The sequence below is a fragment of the Caloenas nicobarica genome, chromosome 4 (genome assembly GCF_036013445.1).
Source record: "Caloenas nicobarica isolate bCalNic1 chromosome 4, bCalNic1.hap1, whole genome shotgun sequence".
Classification (NCBI taxonomy): domain Eukaryota; kingdom Metazoa; phylum Chordata; class Aves; order Columbiformes; family Columbidae; genus Caloenas; species Caloenas nicobarica.
Genome location: NC_088248.1, coordinates 4,717,246 through 4,740,989, shown reverse-complemented (window position 1 = coordinate 4,740,989; position 23,744 = coordinate 4,717,246). Strand labels below are relative to the sequence as shown.

The following is a 23,744-nucleotide window of genomic DNA, read 5'->3' as shown; positions in this document are numbered from 1 at the left end:
TCCTGGAACAGAAGCATTTATCTCATTAAAAGATACATATTGCTCAAATCTTAAAGGTCCATTGAGGGAATCCAACTTGGGCAACTGGTGGGATGTGACCTGTTGATGTACCTGCTCCAAGTGAGGAAACATATAGAGAAAGAAACTTTAACTGCTGATAGGAGGAGATACCTTTTGCAGTTTGCCATTTAAAATCTATTTCTCTGCCTGCTGCCTTTCTCACTTCCCACAATTTGATTAAATTTTGCTGTTCATTACACCTGGCTAAGATCGGCTGATTTTTTTTTTTTTTTCCACTTCCTTGAGTAGTTCCTCCTTCTGCTCGCTGTTGTTATACAAGTCAGTAACTTACTATTTTGCTGCCATTGTGGCTGTCACCAAAGTAGTTGCTTCATTTTATTGCCGTGAAATAACTCTGTATACAGAGTAAAGGCAGCTTCAGCTTCCAGTGGGTGGCACTTGTTCAGCAGGAAAAGTCTGGCGTAGCTCATTTCATTACCTGTGCTTTGGGAGTACTAAAGCAGAGGCAATAGGAAAATAATCTCCTTTCCCATTACTATCGAGCTGCTGTAAGAAAGAACAGGCAGTAAGAACACATTATCCCATCTCTTATTTTTTCTCCGTAGTTTTTGGAAAGCAACCAGGTACTGTGTGTATTTCTGCAGACACCCTCAGTAAGAACTTGCAGCTTCTGTGACAGAACTGCCCCTTCTCAACTCTTGACGCTGCAGACTGAATCCTGAAAATATTAACAGTAGTCTTGGCATATTTTGCACTATAGACAAAACCTTTTCAGCAGAAGGTTCTTGTACTTAAAAGAGATGGTCTCTAATCTCTTTACTTTGACTTCTGAATGCTCGCATCTGGAACATGGAGTTCACCCAGGTGGAGGGCTGGTTTTCCCAGCTTGCTGCCGTGAGAGCTGGAAATAATTTTCGACTGTGTGCTTTTGTTTGTTGCAAATAATTAATAGCACTGAATGGAAGAGTAAGAGGTTTTTAAAAAGCAAAATGGTGACCAAGGTTAGGGCTATTGCCTTATTTACATATAGGACCAACTTTGGGAAGCTGGGAGAGGGTGTTTGGGAGACACTTCACTGATTGCCTCTCTTCTGTCTTTCCTAGGAAGATGTTATTAATACTCAGTGTGGCTATGATGCAAGGCAAAAACCAGTAAGCATATTTTTTTTTTTTTTTTAATGTGGTATCTTTAGGATCTGAATCCCTCTTGCAAGAACAGGTTATTCTACTGGTGGAGTAGTTGAATGTAATTATCTCTGTTTTCTTCTCTCTTTTCCTTGGCAGGAAGTCGATCAGCAGATTGTTATCTACACTAAAGGCTGTGTCCCTCAGTTTGAGAAATGGTTGCAGGACAATCTTACCATAGTCGCTGGTATATTCATTGGGATAGCATTACTGCAGGTAAACATTACGTTCCCTGTAATGAGTTACACAAAAGAACAACAGATAGAATAGAATATATGAGGGGGGAACTGTATACAGTGCCAGTTGCACTTAGAAGCATAACATCCTTGGGTTTTAGTGAGGGGAGCCAAATGCGTGAGGCTTTCTTTGTGTTAAGGAGTATTTAATTTGTATTTGTAAGGATGCATTTTTTTCCTTTCAACTGCCTGCAGGTCAAAACTAACACTCTGTGTTAGATAAAGATTAGGGGGCGGTTTGTACAGACAACTTACTGTTCCTGATGGTGCTTAAAGGAGCAGCAAAAGCCTTTGAAGTTGCTTTTGTGAAGCAAGTCTAGAACTGTTCAATTTCCTGGAAACCAGTGGCACTATAAAAATTCTGGGGTTACAGAAGTTTTTTTATGTTCTTCCAACACTTAGCGTGATTTCTGACTTTCTGTTGCTTGTTTTCCTGTCAAAGTTCTGTATAACCTAGGGAGTCTGCCTGTGTGAAAAGAGTTGTCCAGTGCTCCAAATGAATAAACTGTTGTCTCTTCCAGATATTTGGGATATGCTTAGCCCAGAATTTGGTTAGTGACATTGAGGCTGTCAGAGCCAGCTGGTAAAACTGCTGAAGTAACCACGACAAGACACTGGACAACCGAAACCCTCTGAAACCTCCAGTGTGTTGCTCCGACACCAAGCTTTATGGACATGGGTGCCAGGGAAGCCTTCTCTCCCAAGTACTCTCAAGTATAAGTTCCTGATATTGCAGTGAACTCATGTTTCTTTGGGGTGGGGGAGTGAAGAGTGGGCTATTTAAAATCTGCTGCTCACTGGCTATTTTTTTTTGTTTTAAATCACCAGTTTGAAAGCTGTTGAGCCGTGAACCTCTACTGTATTCTTGATCCTGAGTAACAAGTGGACACTTTTTTAAAATTGGTGTATTCAGTGGGACAGAGTTGCATCGTTGTAGTCTGTGGATATGCTGTTTGTTCTTCGTGTCATGAGCTCTTCGATAGCTGCCAAATATTCCTGAGATGGTCTCTCTCCTCACCACTCTTTAAAGGAACAATCTCCTTGTTTTCACAGCTAAACATAGCTACAGGCTGAAACCCGTCAAGCAGGAAGCAACTTTCTATGCATCTATTGTACAGTAGAAGAAATTGTTTTTAAAACAAGTGAACTATTTTTTTTTTTACGCAAGCTTCCAGCCATCTCCATGTAGGACTTCGAGGTTGGAGTCAGCAAGCTCGCCAGGCGAATTGCCTAATTTTATCAATATCTTTCTTCACCCTTTTATGAAGGGAAAGGAGTTTTATATTTGACAAACTAGGGTTGTAGAGCCTTTGGTTGCTGCCATTCCTTAGGACATCAGTCTATTAAGGCAAGGATGGGATATAACTGTATAAATGTATGAAAGCAGTGTGGATGTTGGGTCCAAGTGAATAATATTATTTAAAGAATGAATTATATATTAAATTAAAAAAAAATCAAAACATGTATCTGCGGCTAAATATTTTGTTTCTCTGGAATTTAGTGTAACCTAATGTATTTAGGGATCTCACTAATATTAGTGCTTTGATATACTTGTGCAAAACTTCTTTTAAGGTAATTCCTTGGTCTGTTCCTAGCTGAGGCTTTGGTCCTTTTTTTTTTTTCTTTTTCACTTGCATGAGCTGTGGAGTAAGAATCTGTGACACTCCAGTGCTTTAAATCTGTGCATATGTTTTAATACAGTCTAATTCAAACTTATTTATTGGTAAATGCATGTGATAATGGAAAGATCATATTCCATCCCCTTGGAAGTTGGAGAGAACAGCTTTTGCCAGAGGAAATGCTTACCTCCAGTGAACAAATCCTTGCTATGGAGATGTCTCCCTTTGTTGCTCTAAATGCAACAAAAAGCTTTCTTGAAGCAATGGGATGAAGTATTAGGATCAGCCAAGACAGACTCTTTTGAATCGGACAAAAGAGAGTAGAATTTGGAATAAAGCACAAATAATGGAAGAAGACTTAGATCGGACTCCATCCAGCACAGAGTTTTTGATTCGTTGTTCTTCACCAATAATAGTGAACTTAAAACCTGACCATGGCTTGGGTAGTTTTATTGCACTTTGTATAAATTTCCTGTGTTGTATAACCCTTCTCGGTATCTGCAGAACCAGTCCTGAAAGCTGTGAGCTCTCGTCTCCTACTTGGCTCAGAGAGTGGCAAAGGGTGTGTAGCACCTCTTTGTAAGAGCTTAGCATCTTTCTGAGGTGAGTTTCCTAAAATGAGGCGTGTGGGGTAGGAGAGGTGAATGCATTGCTGCCCAAGCTTCCTTGTTCTGCGGGATGGCTAGAAGGCAGGTCTGACCTATTAAGGTCCTTTCTGGTCCTGTGACTCTTCAACATGTGAGTATACGTACCCATGCACATTTTGCCTTTCTGTGCTTTAGCTGGCGGTGTTTTTTTCCCCTCTGAAGGCTGGTGGTAGGCACACCGGTGCTCCATGGATGCTGCAGGCAGCCCCGTTGTCCTCCTCTCTCTGAGCATTACCTCATCCTCTTCTGGTTCACTCCCACAGACTGGCTCTGAATCAGGCAGCTTCCCTATCCTCTGGTATCTGCTGTTAAAGGCCAGCCGTGACTCAGAGTAATTTCCTTTTAGAGCCTTTGAAAGCAATTACAATTCGCTGTCCTTAATAAAGCTAGTTCCACCTCACCACAGTGTTACGTTTTTCTTAGCCACTCCTCAGTGTGAGGAGTTACTGGTGTTTGTTTCCTCCCAAAGGGACGCACCGTTTTGCCCAATAGCAGCAGGACAGACAGATCGTCAACATCAGTGTTGCTACACTGAGACAAAATGATGTGTGGAAAAATCAGGGAAGCGTAGTCGAGGAGGTAACCGCTCCACCCAAGAGCCCGAATTGTGACCCAGTGCTTTGGTTTGGAGAAAAAGAAAAAAAAAAAAAGCCTACATTACAGACACATTCCTCGTTGCCACTGATCTTAAATACTCCTGTCGCTGCTGTGGGCTTCTGAAGACAACTTCATTCTTCTACTTGAATTTCCGCAGTTGTACTGTATTGGCCTTCTGTTCGTCACGCTGCTCTCCCAGTTCCAGGGTGCGGGACGTGCTGTTGGCAGCGGCAGACTGGGAGGAGGGTGAACGCTCCGAGGTGAGCGCTGCTCGCACGTGTGTGCACAATGTGCAACGCTTCTGAGTCCCAGAATGACTGACCGTTCTTATAAAAACCACTAAATAACTTATTTTTCTAGAGCTTGTCTTAATTGCTGCAGATGCTGATCCATCCCCACTCTCGAGAGATGCTCTTATTTTCCTCGTTTTTGCAGTTGTTTGATGGATACATACTGAATGTTCAGGATTAGCTGTCTATATTGCACATTTAAATCCCACTTTTTTTTTTTGTTGTTGTCTACAGATCAGGCAAGATGTCCTAGAAATACCCACCCCATCAGCAGCTACTCAGCAGCATAGGTGTCCGGTTTGGAAAGCTTGTGGGAGGCCCTGGAAGTAATCTATTATTGTCAGAGCCTGCCAAATGCAAGCAAGCTTTCTTCCAGAAAGCTTTGTAAGTAACTTCAGGTGAGCTGCAACTAGAGCACAACTGCTGGCTATACCTGGGCTCATTTTCTAAAGCAATAAGATGTGGTAGGTGATATAACTTGTTGGCAATTTCGAGCCTGGCTGGTGTGGTGGTGGAGCAGGTACGAGTTCAGAGGGTGGCCTAATGAATGTGCAGTAGTTGTTCAGAAATTTGTTGTCAGGCTTATGGCCCTTGCGGAGCGTGAAACAGGATGGTGGCATTGCTAATGAGAGGTCTGGTAGCTTCAGCAGTAGCCCCGGCTTTAAAGCCATTTACTGGTTCTCCACTGAGCCCTGCCAAAGGATATCGGAGTCCTTGCTCCTCTGGTTTTTAGATACTCTCCATATTCACGGGCCTTTGTTCAAACCTTTTTTTTTAATTAATAGCCTAACGGACAGATGTTTGATTTGTCTCTGTGTGTCTGTTTCAGTAGCAGTAGGATCTCTTTGCTTCAAAATCCATAATTTTGATTGTGCCCCTTAGAGTTTGAAGCTGTGGAGATGCTAGCTCAAGTGTACTCTGTCCTGAAAGCCGCCTTCTCTCCCCTTTGAGAGAGATGCTCATTGTAGTTCTGGTGTGTAAATAGTGTTTGAAATGTAAATAGTAGCATGCAGATTAGCCCATTCTTGCACATGGCTGCTTTTCACCCTGAAAGTGTTTATTATAGATGTGGAAGGTGTCCACCGTGAGAGTTTGCTGCGGGAAGCCGAGCGGTGGCTCAGGCGTTGCCTGGCGCTGCAGGTGAGGTGGGAGTGCTGGCATCCGGGGGCGCTGAGGGGAGAGAGACCCTGGGCAGCCCCTGGGGCTCTGGCGGCAGCAGGACCTCCCTCGCCTCTTCCCTTTGCTGCTTGGCGTTACAGCAGCGTCAGGCTGTAAAACACAGGGTCGGAGTCAGCACCCCCTGCCAGCTACGGGAGGTTGCCATCACTTGCGGCAGGATTCAACATGGTGCTATAAGAACTGTCCTGGACGTTAGTCTGTGTTTTTACTACTTTAGAGATGCCCTTGGTAAAATTGATTCTGATTAACAATGTTGGTTACAAGAGAAACTGTCCTGTGAATTTTCGATTCTGTTTCCCTTCTTGCTGTGTGTGCTTTTTTGGGTGCATTGAAACGGCAGTTCTGTAAATACCTAGGAAGGAGATTAGATCTCAACTGGTGTCGAGCACTGCTGAAGGTTCCAGTTCCCCATCTCCTGTTCCAGTCCCTCCCTTCAGATATCAGTAATTGGTCAGGAAACAGTCTAAAGCAAACAAAATAAAACTGCCCTTATGGATCCATTAGCTACCAAATTTTGCCACTTGAAGAAAAGGAAAAAAAAAAAATCTCTCTCCCTTAACATGCAGTATAAAAATAAGCATTGTGACTGCTAGTGTGCACCAGGCAGCACTGCTGTAGCTCCCTTTTGTGTCTGGGCAATATAAATGTGTTAATAAAAAGCTCCATCTGTATGTGTTCATGCTGTGTACATAGCAGAGATGGACTTGATATGACCTTGATCTCTGGGGAGACTGGGATTTGGGTTTTGTGACTCAGACCCATCTCTGATGCACATATTCCAGATTAGTTCCAACTGAATCTCTGGTTCATCATGGGGCGGATGGCAAGGTGTTGATATTTACCCTTTGTGTATCATTCCTTTTTATACGAATGTATTGTTCCTTTTTTTATCAGTTGTAAAATTGATTGTAAAAGCCAAGTACACTTATCGATTGAAAGTATTGCTATCACAGAACTGCATGCCTGGTAGAGTTTGACTGGAGCTTTAGTTTTCTGATTTCTGACTGGTTATCTTGAGTCTAGGAGAAAAGCATAGATCAGGTGCAGAATGCATTCCTTGTCATCTTTAGCATTAGACTGTGGTATTGTATCACATGCTGATCTCAATGGATGTAACTGGAGTCTACTTAGGGAGTTAATGCAACTTCCTGGTAATTCATTTTAAGCTATTGAAAGTGGTCTTGATCATGCTACTTGTGTTCTTGGGTTTTTGGTTTTTAATAGAGGCATTTTTTAGGAATGTTTTAATACACTTATGATGGACAATACAATAGTTTTAATAGTTGTGCAGTATTCTGTATTTACTTGAAGTAAATCATTTTATATGCAATTTGTTAGATAATTACAGTTTTATAAATAAAATTGCGTGAAATACAATGTTGTGATGTGTACTCTTGATGCAGCACTTAACATAAACGGTGCAAAGAAACATTGATGCAAAATTCCTCCAGGAGAAGACCCCCTGCCTGCCCTCCCCTAAACTAACAGGGGAGGTAAATCCCCAAATCTCTCATACGCAGTGTAGAATATTGTCTTCTAATTAAGTCTCAAAACACATTATCACGCTGCCAGCGGCTGCCCTTAAATGGATAATAAGCTAATACGTGAAAAGCATATCCCACATGAGGACGTCCCGTGTGTGCTGTCACCTGTTGCTGAAGTCCCTGGCTAATGAACGTGCTCTGCTTCTTTCTGACAGGTTGCTGGTGTTCCCCAGGCTGCTGTGGCTGCTGCTCGGGGTTGGAGCCCTCCCCATAACCATTCCAGTGACCCGCAAGTGTTGGGAAGTTGCTGCTTTGCAGGGAGCAGCACAAAGGGGATTTGTTGTGACTTAATTAAACTTTTGTAAAGGGTGGTGGGAATTCCACTTTTCCAAGTGCAACGTGTCCTTACACAAAAGCCGTGAGAGCTGGCATGTTTTATTGTGCAGGTAAAAATGGGTAATGTCATCTTACGCTTGTTTAGACAGAGGAGGAAGAAGCATAGATCTTTAGGATTTCCAAAACTGCAGAGCAAGCTAATCCAATATCTCCAACCACAAACCACCACCATGACTAACTTAAAAGCATGTCTCTATATCCAAATCAAAGTGCAAAGTCTTTTGCATATTTCAGGCATATACATTTATCTGAATGTATGGAAATGACTTGGCAAAATAAGGATGCAAATGTGGAGGCCTTGGTGGGGAGAGAAGAATAAAAATTAACCAAAAAGAAGTAAAGTCGATCGCCTTGCCTAAATCTTAATAACATGCAGTAGGTGTGACATAAGCCATTTGCATGATGGAGGGGGAGGCGAGGAGTGGCTGCCTGCATTCTGTTGGACTCTTAACAGACTTGCATACTGTTTATTGAAGTTGTGGCTGTTACCATTCCTAGGACTTTTGAAACAAATTATCCTTCACCAGGTCTTGTGGTCTGTGTAGTGTGGCAGCAGCCATCATTTCAGCTTTGTTTGCTGTGGCAGCAGGCAAAGGAAAGGGCCCAATATCTGGCATCGCTGTCATTAGTGTAGCAGCACCTCGCACGCTTTGCTTACGTGTAATCTATCTACTAAACGTCTAATGGGAACTATTGTCGGTGATTTCAATTCAGTTGACTTCAGTCAAGTAGTGCGATGCACATGACAGTAATGTCCTTAGATCCCGTTTCTCAAAAGCAGCTCGGAGGGTAGGTGATTTACCAGCTACACCGAAATGACCTGCGGGCTGCAGCGTGTCCCCGAACAGCGCAGCATTTGTCTGGATAGATGCAGTGTCTACAGTTACCTCCTACTGCGACATACACCCATCTTGCAGGCTTTCCTTCTGTATATAGGATTTTATCTAGAAATGTAAGTCACTTGATATTCCATCCAGGAAACCATCTGAAAGTAGAAGGTTATCAGTGTTGGCCTTTGTTTGTGCTTGCTGTGATGGTGGCGTCCCTAATAAAAATTTGGCGATAAGGATAAGGCTGATGCTTAACCTGAGGTCCAGTTAGACAACCAGGCGAGTGGGAATTTTGTCAGTGTCACAGCTGCTTTGGTTATGATCAGCTAGTGTGAGCACTTGCAGTTTATACCAATTTCAAAAGGAATAGTCTCTTTCTAGAATCAGGTAAGTCATTGGTAACTGGTCCTTCAAATGTGTTTTGGGGTCTGTTTAAATAAATGGAAATTATTTCCGTGCCTGAGAAAAACCAGGCTTGTGTGGGTCCACTAATTGTAAACATGCTGGTTATGTTCAGCAGTGCAGAGGTTCTGTGGTGTTTGGAGCCTGATGTCGTGGGGTCCTGGGCTGCGTTCGCAGCTCTATGCTCTGTCAGTGTCTTTATTGCATTTATTACTAGCAAATGTCTGTTGAATTTTTTTTTTTTAAACAAGAGGCCGTTGTACAGTTTAGTGTTAGAGGCTTTTTCTGTGTGTTTCTGGTATTGGATTAAATGGATGCGGAATCTCTGCTGCGTGGATACTCCTGTAGCATCTGCTGGGTTTTAGTACAGTCTCGGAGCTTAAACTGACTATTTGAATCAAGTTTCTTTTCACACCCAGCTTGTGTGCATAAGCCCTTCCCCAGCATGACCAGCATCTTCCCATCACAGTGTCGGTGGGATAGCCAGGGGTTTCACTGAGCTGGGAAGTGAATTTGGGAAGGTCAAAAGCAGTGTTTTTGAAACCAGGCGGTCTGGGATCGCATGGGTGCTGGGCCTCTGGGTTTGCCTCTTCTGCTGATAAACAAGGAGCCTGAAACTTCTGAGGCCGGCACTTGAGCACTTGGAGTGCTGAATTCACTTTGAAAGTTATAGATCCTATCACCTTTGTGCGTTGTGGGCTTGATCGAGCTAGACAATGGTATTGCACAGTCTGACGTGTGCTGGCCTGCTGGGAACTGCTGTCCCAACTGCTCTCTGTTTTGCCCAAGAATCGTCTGCTGGTTTGCGCACTGGCGTGTTATAAAACCCACAAAAGAGGTGCTCTGAAATAAGATGATTAAACTGGCAATTTCCCACCTCCTTTAGCCCGGAAAGGAGAAAAAGGAAGACTTGGTTGCTGCATTTCTCACTTGATAGGGTTCAGTTGAAAAGTTGCTGCAGGAGAGGACTTTAAAAATCCTTCTACAAGAAAACCCCAACAAACAAAAACCCAGTCCCAAGCAAGCCTGAGAGTGCTCATGCCCACACGGCTTTATGAGATAAGGATTGTGTAGTGTATTGCAGTTCAAACACGCAATTGTTAAACCACACAGCGCCTCTGTGTGAGCACACACAGTCAAAGTGGCTGCAATTGTTGCCCTTGTATTCACTCAGCTGAAAGGCAGTGATTGCATCAGGGCCAGAGCCAGGAACGAAAAGGGCTCCTCACCAGTGCGTGGTGGTGCGGTCGCGGCTTCTGTGTGTGAATACAGAAAAGGACAAACCACAGGATAAAGTGTGAGCACTGAAATTTTTATTTGTTACCTCTAGGTACCACGAGTTTGACATTAATAGGCAAGACCAGTGAATGAGCAGCAGTACATTGCATTCAAACCTGAATCTCCAAAGCACCAAAAATGGAGCTAGATTTACTTCTTAATCCTATAGTCAGCACTCTAGCCTGGACTCGCTGCATCTCGTATCGTCCCTAATTTAGTAGTACGTTGTTATGCAGTTAGGGGGCGTGAGGGAAGAGTCATTGTGTAGTACCACTTCTACATCATCGTAGGACTACAACATGCACATTCTACTATGTGGCCCAAGCAACAAGAATACAAGTAGAACAGTTACGGGTGGAGACAGGTTCATGTTAACACCACCTATGAATTTGTAGAAACCTTTTTTGGACGGGTACCTACAGCAGTTCATCAATTTGTGTGGGAACATTACACGCATGCACGAGTGATACAGTGGAAAACATAGCGGGAGCGGCAACAGGACAAAGGACAAAGTTGAAACCTGTGATGGGATGCACTGGAAACAAGACCTTCCTCAGCTTTCTACAGCAAGTCTCTGCTCTGTTAGCGAGGCCTGCTGGGCAACAGTTTTATTCTCATGGCTGCGGAGTTTTGATACGACTTCTAGAAACGCCATGCTCTGCACTTCCTTTTGAAGAGGTTCTGGAAAAAAGAAATAGTAAAAGAAACGGTGCTTTGTATGAGACTGGCAAAAGAACAGAAAAGGTTGGCGAGTGTGGGAAACTTTTCTACTGAGCTGTACTCTGCACACACATAAGCACGCAAATGCGTGTGTACATGTAATCCTTTTATTTGCTTTTCTGAATCGTGTTTTGAGGATGAAGAGAGAACTGCAGGGCCTGGGGCACACACAGACTCCATGGGTTTCAGGTAGAGATGAATGATGAAGCTGCTGTGTAGCAGTCAAGAAAATCCACCTGGACTGCCTTCCAAAACAGATGCTTAGGAAGTAATTTAATGAAAATATTTTTGTGCTTTATTCCTCAAACTAGTTGAAGTGAGCTTGCCTTGAAAGATTCACTGTGTCACTTGTCTGTATTAAATCAGCTGTGGTTGGTTGTGTGGGGGGGTGTGAAGTGGGTGAAATGGTTCTTTAATGGATGTGTCACCACTCGGTCACTGATAGCTGTCCATTTACAGTTCAGCTCTGAATTTAATACAACCACCAGTGCTGTGCACATGTATACAGCCCTTATGTTTTACTCGAAACTGTGAGCCGCTTTTACAATTCTGATCCTGGATTGCACTATAGGAAAGGTTTGGAACAACCCATGAAATTGAGAAAACTCATTAAATAAATTTAAAAAAAAATGCTGAAAGCCTTGTATTTGAGACATCTCACAGCTGAGATCCAAAGCAGTTGGTTTGGTTTCATGCCCAGTTCAGGCCATTCTAGTGAACTCCTGCTCAGCAACAAACACCTACATGTATTTTTCTCCTTCCCAGGTGCTGCTGAGGGCCTAATCTCTGAGCTTCCCAGCCACCTGTTTCAGACTAGCTATGCTGTGCGCTATGCATATTTACTTCTTGTATAGCAAACTTTGACGTTTGTTTCCCTTCCTACCTACTCTCTTGTTCATGTTTTCAGTTTTTGTGCAGTTTAACCCCTGCCGTGTAAGAGCTGGGAACTCTGGCACTGCTGTGCACTGGGAACCGGTACGTGCCGAGCGGTGTCGGTGAAGCCGCTGGGGTGGATGCGCTGGGTGAGCACTTCGTGCTCCCTTTCAGCTTCTGAGATACCATCATGGTTAAGCAGGTGTTACTGAACTGAATTTCAGGAATTTACTGTGCTTTACAGTGGCTGAATAGTTCTGTGTAATGTCCAGACTCCTGTGAGCCTGGAGACCCTCACACAGCGGAGACTGTGCTGTTCTGTCTATGAATGCTCTGGTTTTGCCGATTCTTTGTGTTACATGTTTCCATTTTCCACTGTCCTAACTTTTCCCTCTTTCCACCCATTCACCCAGTTGCAAGAGCAGCTTCCAGATGGCAAAAATCACGTATAAATACATACATTTACTGCTTAACACACAGCCGTTGGCAATATGTGTTAAATGTGATGCCAGATACCCTGTAACAAAAAATAGTAAGAACAGAAGCCACTGGAGAATTAAACTTACCAATAATTAAAACAGTGCAACCAATTCTAATCTTTATGGAACTATACTGGGGTCAATTACATTTAAATGGTTACACAGATCTGTTTACAGTAGAATATGGAAACATGTAAATATAAATGCTCACTGTGTGGAGACAGGAGAAAGTAAGTTGGAGGCAACAGAGCTGGAAGGGAGATGTATTATAGTATTTTCACATGTGTAAAGAGCAGATTTTGCTCTTTGATCCTCACTTCTAGGTTAAAATAGTTTAAAAAAAAAAAAAGAATTGCTGTAAAATTGCATGGATAATCCCAAGCACAAAACAGCTCCAGAAGGCTGTAACAACTAAATTACATGTCTTAACATTAAAGTGAATGCTTACTGGGAGCTGAGGCTTGCTAGAAAATTTCGAGCATGACCTTTGAACGTTGAGATGTATATACTGCTTTAAAAACAAATATTTGTTGCTTTAAGACGGCAGCAATACAGCATTCCCTTGCATGGATGTACAGCTCAGCAGAGCTACACTTCCAGTAGGCATGGCGAGCTCCGTGTAAGAAAACAAAAAGCAGCTTTGTTTACAGAGGCAGCACACACTCTGCTATGATAACTTTTAATCAGTTCCATTGAATTGCTGTAAACTCATCTCTGGAGAACCTTCAGATGTTCCACACTTGCCAAGTTGTGCGCAGATGGGCTCTGAGTTTCCATCTTTTTGTATTTAATCCAGTTCTTTGTCATCTTAGTTGTCTGTAAATTTCTGAAACCTTTCTAAACTTGCTCTCCTTCCACAGAGTAAACACTTCTTAGAGAAATTAATGAAAGAAATGTAGCCACTTCTTGAAACCTCAGCTGGAAACTGAATTTCCCAACTATACCTTACTTTTTTTTTTTTGTTTGCCCGCACACAGGTGGGAAGTTGGAGTATCAAACCACAGCCTGCTACACTGTCCCCAAAACAGTCTGACCCTTAGCTGAGGGTTAGCTCAGCAAGATCAGACTTTTGACAGTGCCCAGCACTGCCACGTGTTAGAGCACGTCCTGCTCGTCTTCCAGTGCAACCGCCAACAGTTGAGGGAAGGGCTCTTTCCCAATGAGGTGAGTTTGAGGATCCCCTTAAAGCAGGATGAGAGCCTCTACCAAGTACTCCTTTGTGTGCACGTGTGTCCTTGCAAAGATTACCTGTATCTTTATTGTTTCCTACCATTCTTGTAGGAATTTCAGACTACAAGTGAGGTGGCTCCTTGCAAACTTCTCTTCCACCAGATGTTACTTGACTAAGTTTACCAATACAAAAGAGCCATCACACATCAATTATGGGGAACTTGCAGCTAAAGGTGAAAATAAAGTTCTTGTTATGTGCATATGTGCAAAGAGAGCCTGATACTGTGCAGTTTTAAATGCCTTTCGCTTTTCTCCTGTCAGCTGAAGTTAGAGCTAGCTGCATCCTGCAGAAGCCAGAGTCCAATTTCTGCAGTTAATTTCCAAAACTGAGTTAACAGCCCCTTTCTTGACACTATAAATTAACACTATAAATAAAGTGTCATTGTAAATTGAAGCCTTCTGTGTACATTTACTGTGAACAGAGAACCAGTCTCAGAGTGTGTTCACACGTGTTCAATGTTGAGGCTGTAAGACAGAACTAAGTGTAAAAACATAAATCTCTTTCTTAGGAAAGCAGCCCCTCCTAAATACTCACCGGATCCTATAAGGGCGCAGATCAGCACCATGGAGTTGTACTTTATTTCTGGAGCACTCCTGTCATCCGAGAGCAGTCTGTGTAGAATCTGAACAAGCTGAGCATTTTCAAGATCCTTTTCAGCAGTGACTGAAATGCAAGTGAAAATTTGTAAATCTGGAAGTGTGGCTTACTTTGATTCTTCTGTGTGTTGGCCATTTATTTAAATGTGGATCTCTCACTGTAGTGAAAGCGGTGCTGTGATCTGTGGCTCATTGGCATAAAACCGAAGCACACATTAGACGGTATGACAATAGGAATCGCAGCTCTTGCTAGGAAAATGTGCAATAGCCTCACTGCTTGAAAGGACGATCACAGAGTTTAATTATAAAGTCCAATCTTAAATGTGCAGTGAGCTGATAGAAAATCCACCAGAGTTTCTAGCTACGTAGGCCAACACCTGGAATGTTTCAGCTTTCAGGACTTCCATGGCCTGAATTTGCTTTTGGAAATTTTGTGAGTAAATAGAGATGGTGCAATTCTTCATTCTGTGGTAGAGGGAGCTCAGGGTCCATTATAAAGCCCGTGACAAACTTCTGAAGATCAGAGTGCAAGTTATTTTCTCTAGTTTTCTAAGAAACATTATATATTGAATTCAGGCCCCAAACCTTTAAATATCTGAAGACAAGCCAGAGAATGGTTAGATGATCCATGTGAACAGGAACTTTTTTTTTAAAATTAAAACAATTTCCTAATGCATTGGCAATGATTTGGAAGCACTATAGCACTCCTGTAGTTCAACGATGGCAAGAGATGAAATAAAGAGCAAAGATATGTAATATTGCTTGTTTAGTTCATTATCTTAATAATCAAATAGGACAACAAAACCTCTGTTGAGCATTTACCTTTTTGTTTTGTAAGCTGAGGTACTATAAAGGCAGGTCAAGATGTTATCAGCTCTACCTTCATGGGGCAACTCTTGCATCAACTTTTGTGCAACTTAATAAAGACATTTCAGGGGCGTCACCCAGCTCTGTGTGTATTCTCTAGCTCTCCCTAATTAGGTAAGTGAAAGCTTTACTTTGATAAGCCCTCTCAAAAGGGGATTAACCATTCCAGCGTAGCACTGTAGTTGGGTCATATCAGCACTAAATCATGATTTTTTTTTTTGTTACTGTCAGCCTTTTGGGTTTTAGCCACAACCTGAATGTTCCGAGAGCCTTTCTAGATCATGCAGTCACCTACCAGAATGGTGGACCAGCCACTGTCTAAGCAGGAAAGTCCAGTTTTCTGCGTAGCTGTATTGCCTGCCTATGTCTGCATGAGCTGCTGTGTATTTCTGTGCTGCTGACGGCAGGTGGAAGGAGGAGGCTGCTCTGCACTGGAAAGAAACTCGCACAACTCTCCCTCTACGACTTCTCTTGGGCACAGACCAGAAAGCAAACAGGTAGAGTTGACTGCTGGGATACTCACCTAACTCTAAAGCCGCTATTAGTGCCAGCGCAACGAGAGCTTCATTTTGCATTATTACGTGTTCACTGGTTGCCATGGTTACTAAATGCTTGATGCCACCGCTCTGTACGATGGTCCTTATTACATCCTAAAATAAAGGACATTGGAATGAAAAAATTCTGCATTGCATCCAAACTGTATTAAATAACAGAACTGTCATGGATGCCGTGTGATCTTTGGGTAAGGATACTCATTGGCTTTATGCACGTATCATCGCTTTATATGTCAATGTACATGCATGTCTGTAAACTTTCTGCTATTACTCTGCAACTATACGATACAACCTGTTAAACCAAGCCAGTTAACCACATGATTAAGTTAAGACACACGTAACTCTTTTCCAGGTTATACTGCGTAAGTCAAGTCCGTACGGTGTGCCACTCATCACCTGCTATCCTTGTACTCAGCTGATGTTCAAAGATGATCAGTTTTCCCTTCCTTATGTTGTAACGTTCAGAGCAGCTTATCAAAAGCACCAAACCAACCTTATATTTGGGATAAGGAGGCACAAGAATATAATTTTAATACAGCTATCAAATACTTTATCTCAATGAATCTTCAGAGTTTTTTCGACATGTTCAGAGAGGTGAGATCACAAATATTACACCTGACTATGTAATAGAAATGGTGTACTTGAGAGAAGATTGTCAGAAATGGGTGGGAAAAGGAGCAGCATTTGCTTTTCTTTCAAGTACAAAGCAGGTTAGGGAAGGATGCTTCTGGGAGAACCATATGCAGCTGGGATTCTGTTTTCAAGTCCAAAATTTGATCCAACTTACATAATATGTGACAAAGGATGAATAAAGATTTCTGGTGTCTACAGGTCTTTGATTACTTGTTAATTGTCATTTAAAAAGTGAGATTGCACCTAATGTTTTCACCATGATATGTCCCAAAAATACTTGCAAAGTGCCTGAAAATCAGGTACCTTGGCATGCCAAAGGGAAATGGTTCAAGGAAATGTGGTTTAGTTTTTATTAGATTTGTTCTGTGGGTACACGAAGTTTTGAAATAGTAGTTATTTCTTGAAAAAGTTTTGGATTTAGATTTTTAATCAATGTGTTGAATTTCCATTTGAAGCACACATCCTGTTCTAACTCCAGCCACAAGTCAAAACTCATTAACTGGTACATGCGTTTAGAACGATTTATGCTCCAGTGCTTGCACAGACTGTGCAGTAACATTCTTTATGCAAGGAAACAGACACAATGTGATCATAATCCTTGAAAACTGAAATATTTTTAGATAACCAGATTGAAGATGCTAGTGGCACAAGCCATAGCCTAATTGTTCAAGAATTTCATGTTTAAAACCTGTTTTTTCTGAATGACATAATGTACGCAAACATGTAAGTACTTTTATATTTTTCCTTACTTGTAATGATGCATTTTGTTATTTCCGATTTTTCTGGTGGATCTCCAAAGTAGTTTTGAGACTTCATGGAGTAATCTGGGAACTGCTAATTTCTATTTGAATAGGTGTGGAATTTTGGCCCTATAAGCCTTGGGAATCAATCAGCACCATTGACAACAACATTTTTTAATTTTGTGGGTGAACGTTGCCCTCTAAGAGGCAGTACCAAATAGCCAGCAGGGATGGCAGCAGTTCAGGTTTGGGGCTCATGTGTCTTAACTCACAAGCACCTACTCCATTTTTTAGAATGAGACAGAAGTTTTCTAAACCACTCTCGCCTGTGCAAATATTAGCCAAAATCCTTTCAAATTAAAAACGGAATTCAAATCGGATGTGCTGTAAAGAACCGTAAAGTTGTACTCATATTCAAACCTAGAGGGCAGTAAAAGCATTAAAAACCCAGCTCTGTTCTCTTCCAGTCACGTTTCCTCTATGAGTACATAAACCACACAAAAGTTCATCTGTGATCATTCTGTTAACTCCCATATTAATTTTCCCTTGGTGCCATCAATAGCGTCTCTGTATTTAGAACTGTTTTCCTGTAGATAATATTGATAAAAATGCACATCTGTGGTGGTGTATGCCATCTATGTGTGCATCTTGTGGACTGGGCTGGGGGGTGTAGGAAAACTGAGAACCTGGAAAAAATGAAATCTGATCAGTTTTAGAGGCTGAACGTAACATGGAGAATGAGCATTAGAGAGAGACAGTAATATTAGAAATCAGCAAAGATTTAAATCTCTAAGGTCTCTTGATTTGTTTTCAGAGACGTGCAGTATAGATGAAGTCCATGATACGTTTTTCACTTTGCAAATTTAGTTGATGCGAAGGTGATGGGGTTGGGTGGGGGGACAGAACTATTTGTCCCACAGTTTCTCTTAATGTCATGCCTTTTATCATGTACAAGCAAGCTTCTCCTAGAATGTGGAATAAATGATAACTTCTAACGATCCATTAGGATCTTAAAACTCTGGAATATGCAATATGAAGAGCAGGGGGACAGACTATTTCTGGATCTCAATTTTATATAAATATATAGCAACATCATAACAACTGAGCACAATGATTCTTCATGTATAGCATCCTTAAAATGTACAAAATGCAGCATGCTGAACTTCTAGAGGATACAATACAAACAAAAATGAGTCGAGATTAGGTCACATGAATCTGAACAGGGTTCCTTCGACCAGCCTCCAACTCTGAAATTGTTTTGCTTTGTTTCAATTTTAAAATTTTTTTTAACCATATAGTTCCAGTGAGCCTTTAAACCTGGCACTTGTGTCTGACTGGCAGGTCGCAGAGGCAGAGGGGATGTAACCCATGAATTAACCAGCCTGGCTCTCTGGAGGGATCACATACCTACCAGCACCAAGTGCAGAGGTAACTCTTAGTTCTTACAAGCTCACCTTTTTTACTACTAACTTACTTTTGACTTGCTGTGTCTTATAAGTGCGGAAAGTAGTCTGTTGGACTCTCCCATCACACCTGCGTGATCCTTGGCTTCACACCACTCCACCAACCGTTCCACCAGTTTGATGTTTTTGCCCAGCTGTTCAGCTGCTTCTGCTACATGATGCCGGAGCCAACAACACAACAAAAAAGTTGTCACTTTTCTTAAGCAAGTGCTAGAAAAATAAGCTGAAAGTTACTAACTAGGAGTTTGTTAAATAGAGCTTCGCTAGCTTGCACTAGCAGTGGGAAAAGTCTAGGCTGCGTGGAAGCAAGTAAAGCCAGTCAAAATGGAAATAAAATGCAGAAAAACATTCATAAATCAGTTTTTGAAAACAACTTATCAGCCCAGTTAATAAGGTTTGTGCATTGGTTAACAGCAGGGAAAACACAGGTGGTGTCGCATCCCAGGTGAGCTAGATCGAAAATTTAAGTGCAGAAGGGAGCACTGTGGCCAGTTATTGGCTTTTATAGGCTCTAAGTCACATAAGTTTCTTCAGTGAATTTCTATTTCACGTCCAATAGCTTTGCTAGAACTAGAATGGATCTTCTGCGGGACTGGGTCAAAAATAAATACTTGGGTAATTTATCTATCTCATTAACTACTTTTGGTTTTTAGCAGACTTCTGATTTTATAAATTCTTGTCCTGGAACAAGGCGATGAACTAAAAGGTGCTTGTTCCTTTTTGGAATTGCAGTTAATTAATTAACAAGTGCATTAATCTGCTCCAGGTACAGTCAGGAAATGCAGTAAGTGAACAGCAAAACAGGAGAGGTAGCGTAAAACACGCCTCCATTACATACTCGTAATGTGACAGTAGGAGCGTTCTTAAGTACAAAAGTAAATAAGCATTTGACGCCTATTTTATTGGTCCCTGGTAGTTAATTTAGGAGTTCTGAAAAAAAAATCAACCCACATTCCTCTCCCTTTACATATATATTAGATTTATTCCAAGACTTCAAGAATGATTTTTTTTTTTTAAAACCCTCTGCTTCCCTCTTGTAAGAATTTTGGCAGCATATCACAGACTGAACCAAAGAGAATCACTTAACATAGAGAACAGTTTATTTTTACCTTGTGCATCTATTAACATTCTTAATGTTCCCAGCAGCTTGAATTGAACAGGGGGCATCTCCGATCTGAGAAATTTCAATACAGTTTCTGCAACACCAGCTGAGAGCATCTTAGCCTTATTTACAACTGCATGAATAAAGAACAGGAATGATCTCAAGAACGTTTCTGGAAGATGCAGTTTATTTCTAAAACGGTCTTGAAGCAAGTTTTCAGACAGTTTGAAAACCAGCTTGTGAACACAGACTTCAGGAACATGAGTGTGCACTGGTAACACTGAGTTGTTGAAAAACGTCATGGTTGCTACGACACAGGTGTGAAATGAACTGCTTTTTCCTACCATGTACATCTAATTTCCAGTGTTCAGCCTGAATGTAAACTGAAGACTAGACTTTGCCCCTTTAGTCTAAGGAAGGAGCTTTCTACAAAATGCATGAAGCAGAAGCTCAGGCTAGTACTTGAACTCCCAAATCCGAGGAAACTTCTCTGATTCCCAACAACAACTTCTGTTTCACACAGGCAAAGGAACTAAAGCATCAAATTAGCAGAGTAACTTCTTACCCGGTTCCAATGCTTTATACAAACAACGCCGTGGCCTGACATGTCTGAGCCTGTAGCTGCTTCAGACTCTTTCATCCCCTCCACTAGTCTACGTTACCTACTTTCACGAACCTCTGCGATGTATGTAAGGTGCAAACTTGGTCTAATATGATACTTAGAAAAAAAGTACTTATTTCGTATTGAGAGTAGTGTTTAACAAGCAGTTCACCACTGAGGCCAGTTATTACTTGCTCGTTTTTCTGTAACGATATACATTAAATCTTCCGTAGGTCTCTGGCAGACGCCCTTGAGCACAGGCGACAGGGAAGCTTGCTGACTGATGAAGTTAACAGCATTACTCACCTGAGAAGGGTAAGCAAATGGCAAACCTCTAAAGCTGCACGGGTTTAGTTACGTACGCATGATCATTTTTTAAAAGTTATTGTTTGTCAAAACTGAAAATAGTAAAACAAGGTTAAATGGATGAAAGACTTTATTTTTGGCTCGGCATGAGAAGGCATAGACAAGTATTACAGACTTGCTTTGTTTTTATGTGCATGTACTCTGCCTTCTACGCTTGGGTAATCAAAACTCATGCAAACTAAGTTATTAAAAATGACAAAATTAGTGTTCAGTTCATTGCCTACAAGCAGTAACTAATTGCAATAGGCTGGCTATTCTAACAGTCTTCCTCCAGTTCTAGTTTGGGAATTGTCAAAGCCTGAGGAAATTACAGCATGACTCAGTGTTTCAACCACGTGCGCGCGGATGTCTGGCGGGGACCCTCAGCTGTGAGAGAGGCCCCGGATCAAACGACAGCAACACCAAGGCTGTGTGCTCTGGCCAGAAAGGATGGAGAAATCATCCTCGGGGCCTCCTCAGCTCCCTGCCTGTTACAGAGCTGCCCCTTCCTTAGTTGAGGATGATACTGTGCGGTCGAAGTGGCAAAGGCCGGTCAATATGCCTGCGATATATTTAAAACTGCTGGTCGCAACTGCTGTGCAAAAGACATAAAAGCAATGACAGGCCTGAATGAAAAGCAGCAGTCTGAGCTGCCTCCAGCACTGTCAGTTCTCCCACGCCCGTCCCCCGCGGGGTGCAGTGACAAAACAGAAGTTCACCTTTGGGTAATTAGCCATGCAAAGTGAGGCTTACCAGGAATAGCCAGGTTTCTGAGAGCGCTCAGTGCGGCGTGTTGCACAGTTACATTTCCGTCCTCCACATGTCTGTCTAGCAGATCCATCAGAATTTGAACTATGCCATTATCCACCATATGGATGCAGTTTCCGTCTGTGCGAGATGAGAGAAGTCACTTGTGAATGGAAGGTTATTGCAAAGATTTTTACAAGAGCTTTTTAAGAATAGAAGGGTTATTTCCTTGCCCCTTTCTCGATTTTATTGTTGAGAATTTGACCACCATTGTCAATGGGAGTTGCAGTGCTCATGACAAATTCAGGAGTGATATAAGAAACACTGAAGAAGGCAGAAATCACCTATACATCTCTACAAATGGGAAACAGTATTTTTAAAGTAGGCTTAACGCTTTTCAGGACTGCAAAATATAAAACTGCTGATGTTGCTATATAGCGTAAGAACAGCTTTACCATGTCGTACAGCTTTTGTTTGTAGCTGTTCAGACACAGCATTATAGAAGGACGCAAATAAATTAACATAAGCTATTATGGCATATTCTTACCATTTCTGGCAAAATTTGCAATAGCCAGTGCTCCTGCAAGCTGTAGCTGATGGCTGTTGGAAGGAATCCATGAAAGTACTCTTTGGAACACGCTGCCTTTTCCTCCTTCAAATAACTTCTGCATGGATTCATCTGGGGTAAAAAGCACAGACAGTCAGCACGCCAAAGAAGTGTTTGTTAGGGAAAATTCTTCTCTTTATGTCCGTGAAGCTCTGCTGGCTTCGCAACAATTAATCCAGTCCTGCAATGGGATGAGAGACAAAATCTGACTCACTGAATGTTAACTGGTAGGTAGCAGGTCCTCTAGGTTATTTAGAAAATTAAATAGTAAAATTCAGCAGCCAAATGGCATTACAGGTACCTGTTGTTGCTTTGCAGAAGGTGGTGACACACCGTACTTACCTCCAAGCAATAATAAAACCATAAGATCAGAAGCTGTTTTAAGCTCTGCGATATCATCCTCTCTGTCACTGTCCACAGTCTTCTGAACGATCTCAAGTAAGCACTCGACCAAGCCTGCTTCAACCAGCTGCAGCTTAATGACATCTGAAGAACAGCATGGGTAAGAGGAGTCAGAATCACGATTTTAAGTGTATCTGTTGTACATGTAGGCAGGGCAGACCGCCAAGGGAGATTTAGATTGGATATTAGGAAAAAATTCTTCCCAAAAAGGGCTGTCGGGCATTGGAACAGGCTGCCCAGGGCAGTGGTGGCGTCACCATCCCCGGAGGGGTTTAAAAGGCGTTTAGATGAGGTTCTCAGGGACATGGTTTAGTGCTGGAGCTCGGCTGGGTTGTGGTTGGACTCAATGATCCTGAGGGTCTCTTCCAACTGAAATGATTCTATGATTCTACGAAAAGAAGCAGTGATGCCAATGGTGTCACTGACACCTTGTGTAGATAAAATTGTAACTTAAATTTTACATTCTCAGGGCCAACTTCTGTTATTATTTGTCTCCCCCAGCTCTGGACTGCCTTTCCAGTACAACTACACACTGAAGCTGTATGGAGCTGCTCTTCGCTTCTCAAAAATGAGGATATTTCTCTACAGCAAACTTGCGGCATCTCAGTCATCACGCAGCAGGCTCAGAAGGACTCTTTGGGCTTTTCAAAGACTCTGGACTGTGGTGCAGAACAAACTTAGGGTTTCTTATTCTGTTTAAGTACACAAGAGCTACTGACTTGACTGAGACATGCAAGCACAAAACGTAGAACTTTTGGATGAAATCTCAGAGCAAGTAGTCACCCACTTCTTTTAGCTGGGCCAAGATTTGTGGCATTCATCGCAAGGACTCCAGGAGTACAGTGAGGCCAAATCCAAAAGGCTGGGCTGGGAGAGAAGCTTGTTGTGACTGAAGAAAAACTGGAAACTGCCGAGGCGAACTCATTGTAGTTTTTATTGGGAACAAGACTCAACAGAGAAGGTGGTCAATGTTTTTCAGGTGGTGAAATAGGACTTGGGAACAATATTTTTTCTCTTGTTTCTACAACACAATCTTTAACAGATTTTTCCCTGTGAATTGAAGCTGGGAATCTCCTTTACATGCCAAATCTCCCTTTCTGTTAAGCGGGAATGGCAGGTCGGCTCATGCTGTTATGTCTTTCTGCTGGGTGAAAGGCATTCTGGAAGGTTTCGCATGCTGAGTTTTAGAAAGCACAGTCACAAACCTCAGCACAAAAGTGCGAACAATGGATTTCTTTTAGCTTTCTGCGTGAAATGGTGTTTAAACAATAAGGAGTTTAACCCAAATGAAAATATTTTGAGAGGCCAAAGCTTTGGAAATATCTTTTTCATCTAGTTTATAAGTGAAAATTGGGTGAGGAAAAGTTTTCTACCTCTGGTGAAGGATGTGTCTGACTCTCAATTTCCTGTTGTCACCAGGTTTTTTGCCTGAGTGAAATTCATTGTTCCTCCAAGAGCAACTGACCTTCTTGTGAACTTTGTTAGGGAATGCAAAGCATCCAGTTGGGATTTTTTAAATAAGTATTTTTTTACTGAAGTACTTTAAAAAGATAGAGAGTTCCTTTAGTTATAGAATACTGGGTTGCAGGTGTGCTGTGCTGTGAAATAGAAATCACTATAC

At 42.0% G+C, this 23,744-nt stretch overlaps 2 protein-coding genes across 11 annotated transcripts in view; one reads left to right on the top strand and one right to left on the bottom strand.

Moving 5' to 3' along the window:
- Positions 1–7,059, top strand: part of TSPAN5 (tetraspanin 5) — a 79,142-nt gene extending 72,083 nt beyond the window's left edge. Inside the window, exons 6-9 of one of the 2 annotated variants that reach the window (XR_010606176.1) lie at positions 1,125–1,172; positions 1,305–1,421; positions 1,963–2,155; positions 2,270–7,059. Coding sequence is in view for 1 of the 2 variants with exons in the window: in XM_065634655.1 (XP_065490727.1) it covers positions 1,125–1,172; positions 1,305–1,421; positions 1,963–2,028 (231 nt within the window). In the remaining variant the exon portion in view is untranslated. Of the gene's footprint in view, positions 1–1,124; positions 1,173–1,304; positions 1,422–1,962 lie in introns of both variants that reach the window. The other variant, XM_065634655.1, reaches the window with a different exon arrangement.
- A 3,129-nt stretch (positions 7,060–10,188) lies between these two features.
- The window catches only part of RAP1GDS1 (Rap1 GTPase-GDP dissociation stimulator 1), a 95,190-nt gene continuing 81,634 nt past the window's right edge, over positions 10,189–23,744 (bottom strand). For 8 of the 9 annotated variants that reach the window (XM_065633480.1, XM_065633473.1, XM_065633477.1 and 5 more), the window contains 8 exons: positions 22,064–22,207; positions 21,662–21,793; positions 21,121–21,255; positions 19,429–19,554; positions 18,331–18,470; positions 15,453–15,579; positions 14,001–14,129; positions 10,189–10,844 (listed from right to left, as the gene is read on the bottom strand). In XM_065633480.1, coding sequence (XP_065489552.1) covers positions 10,717–10,844; positions 14,001–14,129; positions 15,453–15,579; positions 18,331–18,470; positions 19,429–19,554; positions 21,121–21,255; positions 21,662–21,793; positions 22,064–22,207 — 1,061 coding nt within the window. In that variant the 3' untranslated portion in view covers positions 10,189–10,716. The remainder of the gene's footprint in view (positions 10,845–14,000; positions 14,130–15,452; positions 15,580–18,330; positions 18,471–19,428; positions 19,555–21,120; positions 21,256–21,661; positions 21,794–22,063; positions 22,208–23,744) is intronic. The other variant, XM_065633476.1, reaches the window with a different exon arrangement.